Here is an 18,291-nt window from a genome sequence, read left to right on the forward strand (position 1 = left end):
CACCTCCACTTTAAATATTTCTAATGATCCAGCCTCCACCACCCTTTGGAGCAGAGAATCCAGAAATTCACCACCCTCTGCGAGAAGAAATTTCAACACATCCCAGTTATAAATGACTGGCCCTTTATCTTGTATCTATGTTCCCTTGTTCGAAATTCTCCCTCTAGTGAAAACATCTCACCATCTGCCCTGTCAAGCCCCCTCAGGATCTTATATGTTTGAACAAGCTCACCCCTCACTCTTTTAAACTGCAAGGAATACTGGCCCAGACTACTTAGTCTCTCTTGGTAAGACAACCCTCTCATCCCAGGAATTAGCCTCCAATGTTACTATATCCTTTTAAAAGTAAGGGGACCACAAATTTGGAAACCTTACATTCTGTTCCTTCCTCTAGGTCATTAATGTAAATAGTGAACAATTGCAGGCCAGGAACATATCCTTGTGGTATTTCTCTAGTTACATCTTTCCACTCTGAAAAGGATCCAGTTATTCCAATTCTCTGTTTTCTATGTTATAGCTAGTTTTCAATCCATGCTAACATGCTTCCTCCCAATTCCATGGGCTTTTATTTCATGCACTAGTTTCTTATGTGGCACCTTTTAGAAATCTAAATACACTACACTATAGGTTCCCCTTAATCCACTCTCCCTGTTGCACCCTCAATGAATTTGAGCACATTTGTCAAACATGATTTGGAATGTGCCGGTCATGAGTCCCGATCAACTTACACTTGAAAGCCTCCTACATGCCAGATGTTGATTTGTCCTCAAGCATTTGCCCCCAATCTACATTCTTCTGTTCCTGTCTAATATTCTTGTAATTGGCCTTACCCTAATTTAGCACCTTAACTTGAGGACTACTTATCTTTATCCATCAGTACCTTAAAGCTTACTGAATTGTGATCACTGTTCCCAAACGGCTCCAACCTATCCATGCGGCCTGTGAGGAGCTGCAATTGGGTGCACTTACTGCAGATGTAGTTGTCTAAGAAGCTGGAAGCGTCACAGATCTCCCACATCTCACAAGTGCAGCACTTAACTCCACTAACCGACATTTCGAGTACCAATTAAATTATTTAACAGAATTTATAAAACTCTTACCTTCACTTTCACCTTCTCACAGTGGCTTTTTCTTTTGGTTAGAGAAGGAGGGAGGGAGGGAAACACTAATGTAGTGTTTCGGGCTTATTGCTCCTTGACACCAGATCTTCTGCTTCCCACTTCCTAGCAGACATTGCTGGGCCAATCTCTCCCAAAATGCACCAGCGAAGTCACTACATGGATTTCAGTAAGGCCTTTGACAAGGCCCCTCATGGCAGACTGGTACCGAAGGTGAAGTCGCATAGGATCAGAGGTGAGCTGGCAAGGTGGATACAGAACTGGCTCAGTCATAGAGGACAGAGGGTAGCAGTGGCAGTGTGCATTTCTGAATGGAGGGCAGTGACAAGTATTGTTCCTGAGGAATCAGTGCTATGACCTTTGCTGTTTGTAATATATATAAATGATTTGGAGAAAAATGTAACTTTTTTTATTCATTCATGGGACATGGCCAACATTTATTGCCCATCTCTAGTTACCCTTGAGAAGGTGGTGTGAATGGCCTTCTTGAATCACTGCAGTCCATGTTCAGTGAGTTAACCCACAATGCCATTAGGGAAGGAATTCCAGGATCTTGATCCGGTGACTGCGAAAGAACAGCGATATATTTCCATGTCGGGATGGTGCATGGCTTTGAGAGGATCTTGCAGGTGGTGGAGTTCCCATTTACCTGCTTGTCTTTCTAGATGGAGATGGTCATGGGTTTGGAAGGTGCTATCTAAGGATGAATTGCTGCAGTGCATTTTGTGGATAGTACATACTGCTGTTACAGAGCATCGATGGTGAAGGGATTGAATGTTTGTAGATGTGCTGCCAATCAAGCGGGCTGCTTTGTCCTGGATGGCGTCAAGCTTCTTGAGTGTTGTCGGAGCTGCATCTATCCAGGCATGTGGGGAGTATTCCACTCCTGACTTGTGCCTTGTAGATGGTGGATAAACTTTGGAGAGTCAGGAAGTGAGTTATTCACTGCAGTATTTCTAGTTTCTGACCTGCTGTTGTAGCCACTGTGTTTATGTGGTGAATCCAGTTGAGTTTCTGGTCAATGAGATGCTGGAAGCTGGAAGCATCTCATGACTTGCTCCTTAAACAACAAGACGCATTATAAACAACAATACCATGTAATTAAATAGGCCAGATGGTGACACAGTGGTTGGCACTGCTGCTTCATGGTGCCAGGGACCTGGGTTCAATTCCCGGCTTGGGTTACTGTCAGTGCAGAGTCTGCACATTCTCCTCGTGATACATGGGTTTTCTTCCGGGTGCTCCAGTTTCCTCCCACAGTCCACAAGACATGCTGGTTAGGTGCATTGACTGTGCTAAATTCTCCCTCAGCGTACCTGAATGGGCACCGGAGTATGGCGACGGGGGGATTTTCACAGTAACTTCATTGCCCTGTTAATGTAAGCCTACTTGTGACACTAATAAAAAAGCTTTAAAATTTTCACTATGTCAGCATAAGGTGTCGCACAGACCATGTTTAGGTTTATCAAACATTTAACTACTTTAGGTCTTATTCCTGTAATTTCCTTGGAGTAATAATCACCTCTCCAGAGGGACTTATCTTACTGGAATTTCAAAGCTCCTGTCTCATTCAACCTACAGGCCAGGTGAGAAGGAGCAGTGAAGAGTGTCGCTGGCTGCAGCAGCAGGATGTAAATGGAGCGCAGTAAGGAAAAACACAGCCTCCTTTTTATAACACAAGCTGCTGTAGAGCAGGTATTTTAAAGAGACATTTGAAAGGGAGAAGGCAAGTGGGGGTGGGGATTCAGATATCAGAAGGGGGCAGGTGGACTCAGACCAGGAGATGGATCAAGGGTGGATTGGACCAGAACAGAGTCAGACTGCAGGGGGATGGGGTGAGTGGAATTGAGCCTGGTTTGAACCAGCAGGGCTGCCCAGTGTCAGATCAGGTTAAAATAGTTACTCTGAAGTTAGAAATGTTTTTTTCTGTTCTAACTCTTTCAGAGTAACTATGAGGATAAAACTAACGGAACCATTGGAAGCTAGAGATTGAAATTGCTTTGTCAGATGGTTCCCAGCGCAGCACAATTGTCCGAGGGAAGTTGGCTCCTCTGGACAATTGCAGGGTAAACTCTTACATAAGAACATAAGAAATAGGAGCAGGAGTAGGCCATCTAGCCCCTCGAGCCTGCCCCGCCATTCAATAAGATCATGGCTGATCTGATAGTGGTTCAGTTCCACTTACCCGCCTGCTCTCCATAACCCTTAATTCCCTTATTGGTCAGAAATCTATCTACCTGTGACTTAACATATTTAACGAGGTAGCCTCCACTGCTTCAATGGGCAGAGAATTCCAAAGATTCACTACCCTCTGAGAGAAGAAGTTCCTCCTCAACTCTGTTCTAAATTGACTCCCCCTTATTTTGAGGCTGTGCCCTCTAGTTCTTGTTTCCTTTCTAAGTGGAAGTAATCTTTCTGCCTCTACGAGTATAGGCCCAGTCTATTCAATCTCTCCTCATAAGCTAACCCCCTCATCTCTGGTATCAACCTGGTGAACCTTCTCTGTACTCCCTCCAAGGCCAATATATCCTTTCGCAAATAAGGGGACTTCCTAAGGGGGTTCCCCAGTGCATTATCAGGATACCCCATCAAATGTGATGCTAGGAAGTCAGGAAGTTATAGCCCAATATTTATATTCACCGGCATTATATTCCCAATATTTAATATTCACATTTAATATTCACATCTTGACGCTTGATAAATTTAACTATCATATTATGCATTTTGGCCTTGGCATAAAAAGCTAAGTAACACCATAAAAACATCATTAAAATACTATTATACCCTGCATTGTAGAAAATGAAAATACCTGGGTTTGAGCATATTCCTTTGGGGTAAAGATCGACTCTCCCTGTGTGATTGCATCTTGGAAGTTTGTGTTAGGTTAGTTTGCAGTGAACATGTTACATCAATCCAGAATAAATCACCACCTGTCAGGAAAAGGAACAAATAGAGAATGTGCCTGTGACAAGTTGGGCACACAGTAGACATTGGCCACAGTCTACACGCTATGTTCCCTGATCTGACAGAGATGCTGCAGGGTGCAAATTAATCAATGTCTCAGACATTGTGAACACCAGCAAGATGTTTTTGAAGAAATAAAGGTCTCCATCTCCATGTTTGGACAGACTCTTTTTGATAATTCTGTTCTCCCTGTGGACCCCCCCCCTCCCCCACACTCTTTTTGTACAATGCTCTTTAGGAATAAAAACCAAAGAGAGCAGGGGATTGGGGGTGAGTAGTGTAAGGGTGAAACTTGAAATAAGCAGGAATAAACAGGCAATATAGCCTCTGTAACCATGTTTACAACCCTGCCCAAATAAAATTTCAACCTAGATCCCTCCACTCTTCTGCCATCTTTAACCGGATATACATGGACTTTCTCACAGCTCTCAGTGAATCCAACATGCAGAAAGTTACAGAACAAACAATGATTTCAAGATATTACACAGTAATTATAGTACAGAAACAGACCATTCAGCCCAACTGGTCCATGCCAGTGTTTATGCTTCAAATCCTTTTCATCCACCCCAAATACATCTGTTCCCTTCTACCTCAGCCTCCTTTTAAATAAGAACATAAGGACATAAGAAATAGGAGCAGGAGTAGGCCATCTAGCCCTTCAATTCAATAAGATCATGGCTGATCTGAAGTGGATCAGTTCCACTTTCCCGCTTTCTCCCCATAACCCTTAATCCCCTTGTCGATACTATTTGCTGTATCGATGTATTGATGTATTGATACAATTTGCCTCAGCTACTTCTTGACTCTTTATAGGACTGAATTCCACATTCTCAACACTCTCAGGGCATGTTTTGCCTGATGGATTAATTAGTAACTATCTATTAGTTATGTTTTTGATTTATGGCCCCTAGTTTTGGACTCCACCACAAGTGGAAACGTTTTCTTTGTGTCTACTATATCAAACCGTTTAATGTTAAAGGTCTTAACATTAAACGGTTTGATATAGTAGACACATTGCTCTTCAACCTTTTCTTGGGTTAAAACTCAAAGTTTCCACTTCTGGGCGCTTTGTATGTGTTGGAAATGCATATTGTGAGAAAAGTTCTAAGCTCCCATTTATGCCCATAGCAACAGCACATAGTAGGCTCTAGAACTGGTCACAGAAGAAGGCATGGGGAACTTTATGAAAACATTGTGAGCAAAGAAAGACTTACTTTATTAATATGCTTTTCATAACTGTAAGATGTTCAAAGCACCTTCTGTTCTATTTCTATGTTTGCTTAAAACAAACCTACTAATCTCATACCAGACTGGTGTCATGTAAGTTCAGTATATTTAAAGGTGTAATACAGGATTGCTGAGCAGACACTTTTACTATAAAAATTCAACAGTTATTGTGAACAGGAAATTTCAGCAGCAATTCTTTCACACCACATATTGCTAGCTGAACTGAAAGTTCCTCCAGTCACATGGTTTACATCCTGACATTTGTATAGTCTCTCTTAAAGTGATCTCACAACAGGTTCTAGCCAATGAAGTACTTTTGAAGCCCCTTGTAATGTAGGAGACTAGTGTCCAATTTGTGCATAGTAAGCTCCCACAAAAATCAATGTAGTAATGACTGAATAATCTGTTTTTATGATGCTTATTGATGGATACATTTTGGCCAACACAGCAGGCAGAATTCCCCTGCTCTTCTTTTAAATCATGCCAGAGGACCTATTACATCTGGAGAGAGTGGAAGGGTAGTTTAATGACTTGTCTGAAAGACGTAACCAACAATGATGTCACTCTCGATCTTTTGTGTTTAGGTCTCTGGAGTTTGGAACAACAACCTTCTTACTCAGCATAAAGAGCATTATCCATTGAGTCATGGCTGACAGGATGGTGAGATGCCCACCAGAGCTCTATGAATCTGCTGACTCTGGTGTGACACACCTATCAGATATGGCTTTGGAGTCCAACCATAATGTTCAAAGTGCTTTCGTCAGGGAGAACAGCAGCGGACAGGCAGAAGTTTTGGTCTGAACCCCAACACCACCAACCTCCACCTCCATCAATTCCAGGAATTTCTGAAGGTGGATGTTTGCAGTTGTGGCTCTGCTGCTAACACCCTTGCCTCAGAGTCAAAAGATTCCAGGTTTAAGTCCATGGCTTACAGCGCAAAATTTCAGAGTGACGTTGCAGGGCTGAGGGAATGCTGGTTATCTGTCTACCCTGATGGATGCAAAAGGTTACATGACCTATGTTGAAGAAGAACAGAGGAATTATCTCTAGCCGATACTTATCCCTCAGTCAACGTAAAACAAAATAAATTACCTGGTCATTATCACAGTTTGCTTTTGGGAGCTTGCTGTACACAAATTGGCTGCCGTGTTTCCTGTATGGAGTACACCACAAAAGTACTTCTAATGGTTATAGAGAGCTTTGCAACATCCATCGGCGATGAAAAGTGTCATATAAATCAAGTGTTTTTGTTTGAAGGTTAACAATGATGGACCAAAGCATGGGATCTATAGTCTGTGACTGGCAGCCTCCTGAATGAACCACAGGGCTGATGCTTTACTGATTCCTGACCGTACTCGACAAAGAGGCCATTTCTCTATCTGCGAGAGAAAAATGCACGTGACAAAAACAAAAGCTTCAGTCATGTGTGACAGAATGTCAGCGTTAACCAGCTGTGATCACATTCTACGAACAGATTGCACCAGCAGCTTCTTTACACAGATCTCACCTATTCCAATTGCAATTGGGCTGCAAAGTAATGATATGTTTAACTGGCTGTTACTAAGAGCCATCAGTGTTTTTTGGAGAATGAACTCTATTTATGGCAGCTTCCGGTAGTGACTCACTGTGGTTGGTACCAAGCAGCTTACTGAAACACTGTGTCACTGTTATTGACTTTTCACAGGAGGTGTCGCTGCTGTCACCGGATGGAATTCCAAGACAAATATAACAATTGAGAACAATGGATCTTCACTGGCAGCCCAACAGGAGGGAATAAAAACAGGAGAGAAAATCAAGCCTGGGTAAGGTGATTTAAGGCTGGAATATTGTATTGCCCCATGGACAGTCATCAGATTTTCCCATTTCTCCCTGCGTAGAAGAGTTTAGTTGGGCGATTAGAGAATGATTCAGCACAGGAGGAGACCACTTGATCCAGTGTATCTGTGCTAGCTCTTTGAAAGAGCTATCCAATGAGTGCCACTTTTCTCCTATTCTTTCTCCATTTCCATTACAATTTTCCTTTTCAAAAATTACCTTTTTGAAAGTTACTATTGAATTTGCTTCCACCTATCATGCAGCGTGTTCCAGGTCATAACAACTCGCTGCCTAAAAGGAATTCTCCACGTCTCCCCTCTTGGTTCTCTTGTGATTTATCTGAGATTTGTCACCTCTGGTTACTATTGTCCTGATGTGGAGATGCCGGCGTTGGACTGGGGTAAACACAGTAAGAAGTCTCACAACACCAGGTTAAAGTCCAACAAGTTTATTTGAGAGTAAACCCACTAGCTTTCGGGGTTTGCCCCTTTGTCAGGTGAGTGGAGAGCTCTGGTCACAAACAGAGCATATAAAGGCGCACACAGTTTACAGAATACTGATTAGGATGTGAGTCTTTACAGCTAATCAATTCTTAAAGGTGCAGACAATGTAAATGGAGATAGCATTAAGCCCAGGTTAAAGAGATGTGTATTGTCTCCAGACAGGACAGTAGGTGAGATATTGCAAGCCCAGGCAAGTCATGGGGGCTACAGATAGTGTGACACGAACCCCAAGATCCCGGCTGAGACCATCCTCTCATGTGCGGAACTTGGCTACCCGTTTCTGCTCAGCGACTCTGCACTGTTGTACTTCTTGAATGCTGCCTTGGAGAACGTTTACCCGAAAATCAGAGGCCGAATGCCCGTGACCACTGAAGTGCTCACCAACAGGAAGGGAACAGTCTTGTCTGGTGATTGTCAAGTGGACAATGAATGAACACCAGAACGAATGGATGAATGAACACTGCTCAACAATCACCAGGGAAGACTGTTCCCTTCCTGTTGGCGAGCACTTCAGCAGTCACGGGCATTCAGCCTCTGATCTTTGGGTAAGCATTCTCCAAGGCAGCCTTCACGATGTATGATGGCACAGAGTCACTGAGCAGAAACGGGTAGCCAAGTTCCACACACATGAGGATGGCCTCAACCGGGATCTTGGGTTCGTGTCACACCATCTGTAACCACCATGACTTGCCTGGGCTTGCAACACCTCACCTACTGTCCTGTCTGGAGACAATACACATCTCTTTAACCTGGGCTTAATGCTATCTCCACTTACATTGTCTGCACCTTTAAGAATTGATTAGCTATAAGGATTCGCATTCTAATCAGTATTCTGTAAACTGTGTGTGCCTTTATATGCTCTGTGACCAGAACTCTCCACTCACCTGACAAAGGGGCAAACCCTGAAAGCTAGTGGGTTTACTAACAAATAAACTTGTTGGACTTTAACCTGGTGTTGTCAGACTTCTTACAATTATTGTTCTGTTACTGAAAACAGTTTCTCCCTATGTCTTTAATTAAAACCACTTCTAAGTGAATGCTTCCCCTTCCCATCAGTAGGTTTAAGTTTATCTATTTGTCTCACAAGTAGACTTACATTAACACTGCAATGAAGTTACTGTGCAAACCCCCTGGTTGCCACACTCTGGCACTTGTTTGGGTACACTGAGGGAGAATTTAACGTGGCCAATTCACCTAACTAGCTTTGAGAGGAAACTGGAACACCCGGAGAAAACCCAGGCAGACTTGGGAAGAATGTACAAATTCCACATGGTCAGTCATCCAAGGCCAGAATTGAATCCAAGTCCTGGCACTGTGAGGCAGCAGAGCTAATCATTGTGTCACTGTGGCGCCACTCAATGAGGGATGTAAATCAAAACAAGACTTTCTCAAGCAATGATTGATTGATTCTTTCACTGTAGTACAGGTAGTGCAGTTATTACCTTTGGGTTTTAAGATAGTTCCTTTGGATCCATGGTTAAAATTGGATTTGTCAAAAGAATAGGATTGAGGTTTGTATTTATAATATGTCTGCGTATAGATTTCCTGGCCTTTATCTGTGATAAGGCAACTTATTTGCCTAAGCCTTCAAAGTGACTGCTTGCTGTGAATGTATTCATACATGTATATAACAAAACAAAGCCTGTTTATTATGTTTGAGCTTTGCATCGATAAAATCTGCTCGTTTCACATTCTGGGAGTCCACAATCTGAAATTTGACACAGCACACGTTTGAAAACTGAAGGGTCAGCCACACAAACTTACATTTGTATAGTGACTTCAACTTGATAAAATGTTCAAAGGGCCTTTCACTGGTGCATTATCAAACAAAATTTAATACCAAATCCCAGAAGGACAGGTACCCAAAGATTTGGTCAAAGGGGATTAAATGCCAGAGGATGGACAAGTGTTGTTAGACTTGGGCTCCATCTGTTGATAGAACATTACCTGACATGGTTCCCATAACTCCAAGATCAAATTAGCAGGGATGTATGTAATAAAGGGATTCAATAGGATGAAGACAAAAAAACTATTTCCTTGGTGTGGAATTCAAAACAAGGGATCATTATGTTAAAATTAGAGCTAGACCACAAAGGAACAACTTGGGAAGCATTCTTTCACACAAGGAGCGGAATTTTCCCAAAAAATGGCAAAGTGTCATTTTTGGCAAAAATATTGGCGCCAGGCCTGGTGGCATGATCCAATTCGCAAACTTTAGGCACTTTGAATTTTATTTTCTCCCCACTGTGGAGTGAAATAAAAACAAACAAGGTGGCTGGAGGATGATAGAAATCCATTGAACTGGCAGCTGATCCTTTACAAGGCACTGCACATTGAATCTGTTACAGGTCAAAGACTTTGAGCGCAATGGAGAGGGATTCAATGATTTCAGCTTTCTGGAAAGCCTCAGCAGCTTCAAGTCAAAGCTGTGTGCATACATTAGGGTTGAGTGTACAGCTAAGTAGATTAGAACCCCTGCAATGATTTTAAATCCTTCCAGGTGACCAGGAGGCATGGAGGCTAAAGTGAGCTGGCCACTTCAGAATTTACACAGCTGACTGGCAGGAATGCTGATCACAGATCTGCCTGAAATCACCATGCCAAGGGTGATCTTCAGATCTGCCAGGTCTAAAAGGGGCAGTTCAGCCATGACACCCCCATCCTGGCAGAGAATGGTGAGGGCATCCCTGGCCCCCAGACCGAGCCCATCCAACTCCCAGGATCTTTGAGGGACTCATCCTTTGGAGCCTGACAGCAGCAGAGGGGCAAATGGCCACTGGACCTAGCTCATTGAGCCCCTTTGGAGCCCAAGGCACCAGACCATGGTGTGTCAGTGAATGGGGACACTGCATTGTTAGCAGTGCCAAGGCGCATGGCCTGAAGGGAGGCTGAGTAGGAGGAGGGGGTGTGAGTGGAAGAGGGGATGCGTTGGGGTCAAAGGGAAGGGAGTTGGGGAATCAAGCTTGCATGATGTGGGGGGGGGGGGGGGGGGGCGTGGTAAGGATGCCTCTCATTGCTGAGGAGTTGGTAGTGCTTCCTCAACCCTTGGGTCCAACACACCAGGCCTTCGCTTGTGAGGACCAATACAAAAGTCCACCCAATGCAGATCCCACTTGGTCTACATGGGAGGCAGGTGAATAGTGAGAGCTATTTGAATTGGGCTTCAAGCCTGCTGATTACATGTAACGTTGACAGGAACCTGATTGGGGCCAACCACACAGCTTGGGAGGGTTGTAATGGGTTTGACGATCAGCATGAAATCTATTTTTTCACCAACTCCCAATTTTCTGGGCCCTCGCGATACTTGCTGAGGGCTAGCGGATCCAGGGGATCTCCCCCAGAATTACATTCGCACAGTGTATTCCACAATCTCAAGTTCTCCCACAATAGCTTACAACAATTAGGTACTTTGGATGTGTAGTCACTGTTATAATGTAGAAAACTGGTGGTACTGAAAGTTTGCGCTCCAAGCCATAACTAATCTGTTTCAGTACAGCTACAACACTGGCATCTACCTGACCATGTGGGAAATGGCCCAGGTACCATCTCATCCTCAAAAATCAGGACAAATCCAACCTGGCCAAAAATCATCCTATCAGTCTACTCTCAATCATCAGCAAAATGACGGAAGGTGCCAAAGACAGTGCTACCAAACAGCACGTCGTCAGTAATAACCTGCTCACTGGTGCTCAGTTTTATGTTCCGCCAGGGTCACTCAACTCCTGACCTCATTAAAGCCTGGCTCAAATATGAATAAAAGAACTGAACTCTCAAAAGGTGAAGTGAGAGTGACTGCCTTTATCATCAAGGCAGCATTTAACCAAGTGCTGCATCAGTGGGGAACAGGGGAAACTCTCCACAGGGTAGAATCATACCTGACACAAAGGAAGATGGTTGTGGTTGTTGGGGGTCAATAATCTCAGACCCAGGACATCACTGTAGGAATTCCTTGGTGGTGTTCTAGGCACAACCATTTTCAGCTGCTTCATCCAAAATATGGTCAGAAGTGCGGATCTTTGCAGCTTGTACATTTCAATATCATTCACAATTCTCAGATATTGGAATGGTCTGTGTCCATATGCAGCAAGACCTGAACAGGTTTGGGCTCACAAGTGGAAAGTAACATTCACACCATACAAGTGCCAGGCGATGACCATCTCCAACAGGAGAGAATCCAACCATCCCCCCATGACATTCAATGGCATTATTATTGCTTGTCTGGCACTCTATCCATCATCTTAAATTTTCACATCCTCCACCATCAATACACAGTGGCAGCAGAAAGGAAAAATGAGTAAAACGTGGGAAATAAGTTTACTGATCCAAGCTGATCCTATTGGGTCTCCATCCTGCTTTGCCAGCAACTGAACGCCCCCCTCCACTCCACCCCTCCCCCATCCCACCTCCTTGTGAGCCCATCCCACCTTTATCTTTGCCTGGGTCCCTTGTGGATCCGGTGGATGCACAAGCAGTAGAAGCCACTGTTCCTGATGATGCTGACAGTGTATAGCTGTCAGTCTCTGATTGGCGGGATTTCCTAAGTTTTGGGAAAGACCAACTGGTTATGTGACTGATGGCAAGGCTAGTGTTAGTTCTCTAATCTGTGAGTGAGAGCCCCATTGCCAAAATCAAATTCCATTCATTGACTCTAAATATTGTGATTGTACCAAGGAGTTGACAGTAATTTTTTTCATAGAATCCCAAGTGGAGAAGAGGCCATTCAGCCCATTGAGTCTGCACCAACTCTGATAGAGTATCTTTTCCCATAACCCCACACATTTACCTTGGCTAATCCATCTAACCTACAGATCTTGGGACACTAAGGGACAATTTTTACTATGATCAATCCACTTAACCTGCACATCTTTGGACTGTGGGTGAAAACCCACGCAGACATGGGGAGAACATTCAAACTCCACGCAGACAATCACCCAAGGTCAGAATTGAACCCAGGTCCCTGGAGCTGTAAGGCGGCAGTGCTGAACACTGTGCCACCATGCCACCCTTCATTAAATACTCCTGCACCTACTGTTATAAAAACACTAATTACAAAGCAGACAAATTTAATTCAATGTTTTCCAAACCACTTGGAAATAATGCAGGCGATTAATGAGTGGACGAAGTATAAGCTCTGTGATGTGATGTGAATGTCTGGCATAATCAGTATTGATTGCCTTTGAGAAGGTTGTACTGAGGCACATTCTCTAGTGCCTTGCTAAGGCCATTTAGAAGGCAGTTACGAGTCATTCGCATTGCTTTGAATCTGGAGTCAATTATAGGCCAGGCTGAATAAGAAAGGCAGATCTTCTTCCCTTATGAGAACAAAATGGATTTTTCCAATAATCTGCTTGTTTCACAATCACCATTACAAATGTTAGCCTTTTATTAAATTCCATATTTTTTTAGTTGAATTTTGAACTAATCTCTCCAGATCATTACTCCAAGTTTTGTGATTACCCGCAACATAACCTCAATGCTACTGTACCCCAAATCTCTTCCACTTAAATAGTAGGGACTGCACTCAGCAAATTGTTGAGGCTGTTCTGAATTGCACTAATATATAGCATTTCTTACATAAAGAAGGACATCCCAAGGCACAGGGCATAAGAAGGAAATTTTAGAATGGGGTTGACCAAATGCTTGGTCAAAGAGACTTAAGGAGTATCTTAAAAGAGGAGAGGCTGGGGTTAAGACTTAAGGAGGGAATTCCAGAGCCTAGGGTCTAGACGTGACAGTGCATGGCTGCCAGAAGTTTGAAGGAGCCAACATTGTCAAAACAGGTGCAAGTGGTCTGTGGAAGCTATGAGATTAAAAGGCCCAATGACCTCCCAATTTTCATGTTTTCTCATTGTTATATATTTAAGTAGTTACATGATTGCTTTAAGAGCAGGTCACATGATTTGATGGTGATGCCATTGGGGTGTTTCAGAGGCTCCTGATTTTAGTTTCAGTTTGTAGTCTGTACAGGCAACAACTCTTTCAACAAATCTGTTGTCGTTAGTTTGAATGAGTGTGTGCAAACCACATACTTTGTTTTTGTCTAGAACCCACAACCCTTAACAGAGTTAGGACATTACTCTTGTATGCTTATTTCAGGCAAATATGAGCAGGTTGGGAAATTACTGAAACAATTAAGACTGGCAACACACAAGAGCATTAGTAACACAAGAATTCCAAATACCTAGCTCACCGACCTCTGTTACTGTTGTCCCCCCACCACCATCACTCCCCCATTCTGTTAGAAATATTCTGTAATCTGGAAATTCAGACTGGGTTTGGGGTATCACATTGCCATTATTACAGCGATGGAGCAAGATGATGGATTTCCTCCAAGAGTTTGGAGATGCATACTCACTATTGTTGCCAACTCTCCAGGATTGTCCTGGAGTATCCAGGAAAAGATTAACGTCCAGGGCATTGCAGTGAGAAGCATCCAGGGCAAAAACAATCATATGAACAATTAAAAAAGATTTGTATGTATTTTTATTACCTTTCTTCGAACATTTCTGTTCATCATAAAATGTTTGATGGAGAACCAGGAATTATCCAATCAGATACTGAAGAGTCTGTTCACTTTCCAAAGGAAGATGGGTAATGGATGGACAAGTTGGATTGCCAATGGCAGGAAATAAGGGAGTGGGACAGTTAGAGGAAGGAGATCACGTGATAAAAACTCCAGGAATATATTCAACTAAAGTTGGCAACCCTCGAGCTCTCCAACTGGGACTTGGGAATGCCTCTTAATGTGGATCTTATTTTTGTTTTCTAAGGTCTCCTGTTGGCTCAATACAGTGACCCCCATGTCAGGATCAGGAAGCAGAAGATCTCCAGGACCAAGGAGGTACATACAGCAGCACATCATAAAGACTTTTGTGTGGCAGAAATTAGAGAGATGACAAAGGTCTTTCAAGGTTACGAAGGAAGAATGCAAAGATGATCTTGCCACTTATAGAAAGTCCGAAACTAAGGGCCAGAAACATAACCCACCGAGCAATTCAGGAGATACCTTTTTACTCTGAAATCTTTTACTTGCTACACCTCAGGGAGCAATTGAATAAATTAGCATCTTTAGAACATAGAACATTACAGCGCAGAACAGGCCCTTCGGCCCACGATGTTGCGCCGACCAGCTTTTAAAAAGAAAACAACACTAACCCACTAATCTAAGCCAATCCCATTTCGTCCATAAACCTATCCACGGATCTCTTAAACGCCCCCAAACTAGGCGCATTTACAACTGCAGCAGGCAGGGCATTCCAGTCCCTCACCACCCTCTGGGTAAAGAACCTACCCCTGACATCAGTCCTATAACTACCCCCCCTTAATTTAAAGCCGTGCCCCCTCGTGCTAGCTTTCTCCATCCTAGGAAAAAGGCTATCACTATCCACCCTGTCTAAACCTCTAATCATCTTATATGTTTCAATAAGGTCCCCTCTTAGCCGCCTTCTTTCCAGCGAAAACAACCCCAACTCTCAGTCTCTCCTCATAGGATCTCCCCTCCATACCAGGCAACATCCTGGTAAACCTCCTCTGCACCCTCTCCAAAGCCTCTACATCCTTCCTGTAATGTGGGGACCAGAACTGCACACAATACTCCAAGTGCGGCCGCACCAGAGTTGTGTACAGTTGCATCATGACGCTGCGACTCCTAAATTCAATCCCTCTACCAATAAACGCCAAGACACCGTATGCCTTCTTAACAACCTTATCTACTTGATTCCCAACATTTATTTACATTTATTTAATTCATTGGTGGGATGTGGGTGTCATTGGCATGACCAACATTTGTTGCCCATCCCTAATTGCCCTCGAACTGAGTGGCTTGCCAGACCATTTCAGAGGGCAGTTAAGAGTCAGTCAAATTGCTGTGGATCTGGAGTCACATATAGCCCAGGCTGGGATAAGGATGGCAGATTTCCTTTTCTAAAGAACACTGGTGAACCAGATGGGTTTTCCTGACAATCGATGATGTTTTCACCATTTCAAAGCACAGTTTTCAATTCCAGATTTAATTAGTTGAATTCAAATTCCAAAAGTTGCCATAGTGGAATTAGAACCCACGTCCCCAGAACATTAGCCTGGATCACTAGGCCGGTGATGTTGCCACTATGTCACCAATTCACACTGCACTTGGAGGCTGGATTTTCATCAAGGATTGGGGTATTTTAATGTTAGGAAGACAGACATGGGCTGGAGAAGGGATCACTGTTGCCAGAGGTAGGCCAGAGGTGGCAATAGAGGTGGACAGATTGCGACGCCAGAGGTTAGAAGGCCTGACTCTGTTTACATGGGTATTAGCCTCACTGTAGTCTGACTGTTAGACCTCTCAGCTTCACACATGAATTGTTCATGTTAAATTGTCCTCTACTATCCTGAGATATGTAGGTTTAGGTGGATTAGCCATGGTAAATGTGTGGGGTTATGGGGAAAGGGTGATTTGGGAAGGGCCTGGGTAAGATGTTCTGTCGGAGAGTCAGTGCAGATTGGATGAGCCAAAAGGCCTCGTTCTGCACAGTAGGGATTCTGTGATTCTATAAGAAGCAGGTTTGAGCAAATAGCCAGATATCTATTTACTTCAGTTCCAGTCAAAAGTCATTTAGACATGAAACAAGAGTGGGAAATGTTGAATTCTGGGTAATTAAGTAGGTGGGATGCGAAAACTCGATTTCACAATGGCAAATTGAGGCTCAGACATAAAGTCAGTGCACTGTATGTGGTGTGTCAAACCTCATGCTGGCCTATGATGGGTTCATACTTGCAATATACTTGCATGTCATGAATGCTCATTGATGTAAATCTTTTTAATTATGTCATGCCTTTGGGGGCGGCACAGTGGTTATCACTGCTGCTTCACAGCACCAGAGACCCCGGTTTGATTCCTCGCTTGGGTCACTGTCTGTGCAGAGTCTGCATGTTCTCCCCATGTTTGTGTGGGTTTCCTCTGGGTACTGTGGTTTCTTCCCACAGTCTGAAAGATGCGCTGGTTTGGTGCATTGGTCATGCTAAGTTCTCCCTCAGTGTGCCCGAACAGGCACCGGAGTGTGGCGATGAGGGGATTTTTACAGTAGCTTCATTGTAGTGTTAATGTAAGCCTACTTGTGATACTAAAAAAAAACTTTACTTTTTAATTTTTCTAAGATAGTGCCACACAAGAATCATGTGGCACCCAGTTCACATTTATTTTGTGGTTTTTAAAAATATGCCTATTTCTTAACTTCTCTATTTCGCCATTAATACTGGTTACTTTCTGTCTGGACAATTCTTAGTCAGTTCAGATAATCCCTAACAGTTTTTTGTCAATTTTGACTAGGAACGGTGCAAGGTAAATGCCTGTGTAATAGTCTCAGGAGGGGGAGAGAGCAACTTGTTTGACTGGGGAATGTCGGATCAGTTGGATGTCAGGGAGGGTTGAAGAAGGGTCTCATTCTCATAACTCTGCAGTGGGGAAAGTTCCGTTCAGTGGTCTCCTCTGAACTGGGTTTAATTTGTTACACACTATCTTCTAACAGTGAGTAGAAGCTGGGTTCTGATTCGACTTCTGATTGTCCGCTTTCCCCTGTTTGCAGTCGAGGTCTCCATGGAAGAAGTGGTTTCTCTTCTCTGTTTAAATCGGCGCTGACCCCAACCTCGGCACAGCAGGAGACTCAGCCCCTCCTCCAGCCATCCAGACGGAGCTCGCCTCCGGTTGGTCTACGGGACAGCTGTGCTACATCTTCCCTCAGCAGCAGCAGCAACTCGGGTTCTTACAAGGGCAGCGACAGCAGCCCTACTCCCAGGTAAATGCAGGAAAGACTCGATCGCTCACAGGTCTATGCTGGTACTGATAACCGGTATCTGCAGTTTCACAAATTGGAGCAATATCGGGGTAAAAAATGTTTGTGTTAGCCATTTCTCAGAGGCCAGTAACTTCACCTCTTGATTCAGAATGTGGTGGATTCAAGACTCACTCAGGAGGATAGAACAAAAAATCCAGGCTAACTAAGGAAGTGCTGCATCACTGAAGTTAGCATCTTTCAGATGAAACATTGAAAACCTGGGCCATGTCTGCCCCCTCAAGGTGATAGAAAAGTCCTGAAGGGTTTTTCTCTCTGGTGTCTTGGCCAATATTTAACCTTCAACCAAAGTTATTGAAAACAGATTATCTGAGCATTTTCACAATTTTGTTTCTCGCACACAACTGTTATGCTTCCTACGTAACAATGACTACACTTCAAAATTACTTCATTGTCTATGGAACGCTCTGGGACATTCTGAAATTGTGAAAAGCATTATAAAATTGCAAGTCTTTCTTTAATAATTAGCTTTCTATATGTGTGTAACCCTAACTACAGTTCAGATGGACCCAGTCACAAGCCTTGCCTCCCCTTCTCATATTTCTGTTTCTCAAACTTGTTTTGCAGACGTTCCAGCAAATATTCATCCTGCAGTGAAAATCATGGGATTAAACCGCCAACACCGGAGCAGTATCTGACTCCCCTGCAGCAGAAAGAAGTCTGCATCAGACACCTGAGGGCCAAGCTAAAGGAGACAGAGGAGAAACTGGATGAGAGGTATTGCTGCTTTCTGATTGTGTGAGGAGACAGGAATATGTCAGGTTCAACCTTCACAGACATGGCCCAGTCTGGCAGTGGGGAGGGAGGGTGGGTGCCACTGCGGCATGGCCT

At 43.6% G+C, this 18,291-nt stretch overlaps 1 protein-coding gene across 2 annotated transcripts in view; it reads left to right on the forward strand.

Moving 5' to 3' along the window:
• LOC145353604 (syntaphilin-like) overlaps window positions 1-18,291 on the forward strand; it is a 44,346-nt gene that overhangs the window by 22,762 nt on the left and 3,293 nt on the right. For both annotated transcript variants that reach the window (XM_080204363.1, XM_080204364.1), the window contains exons 3-6: window positions 6,994-7,111; window positions 14,398-14,468; window positions 17,194-17,403; window positions 18,028-18,177. In XM_080204363.1, coding sequence (XP_080060489.1) covers window positions 14,428-14,468; window positions 17,194-17,403; window positions 18,028-18,177 — 401 coding nt within the window. In that variant the 5' untranslated portion in view covers window positions 6,994-7,111; window positions 14,398-14,427. The remainder of the gene's footprint in view (window positions 1-6,993; window positions 7,112-14,397; window positions 14,469-17,193; window positions 17,404-18,027; window positions 18,178-18,291) is intronic.

Source organism: Carcharhinus amblyrhynchos, chromosome 16 (assembly GCF_965287045.1).
Source record: "Carcharhinus amblyrhynchos chromosome 16, sCarAmb.v2.hapA, whole genome shotgun sequence".
Lineage (NCBI taxonomy): Eukaryota > Metazoa > Chordata > Chondrichthyes > Carcharhiniformes > Carcharhinidae > Carcharhinus > Carcharhinus amblyrhynchos.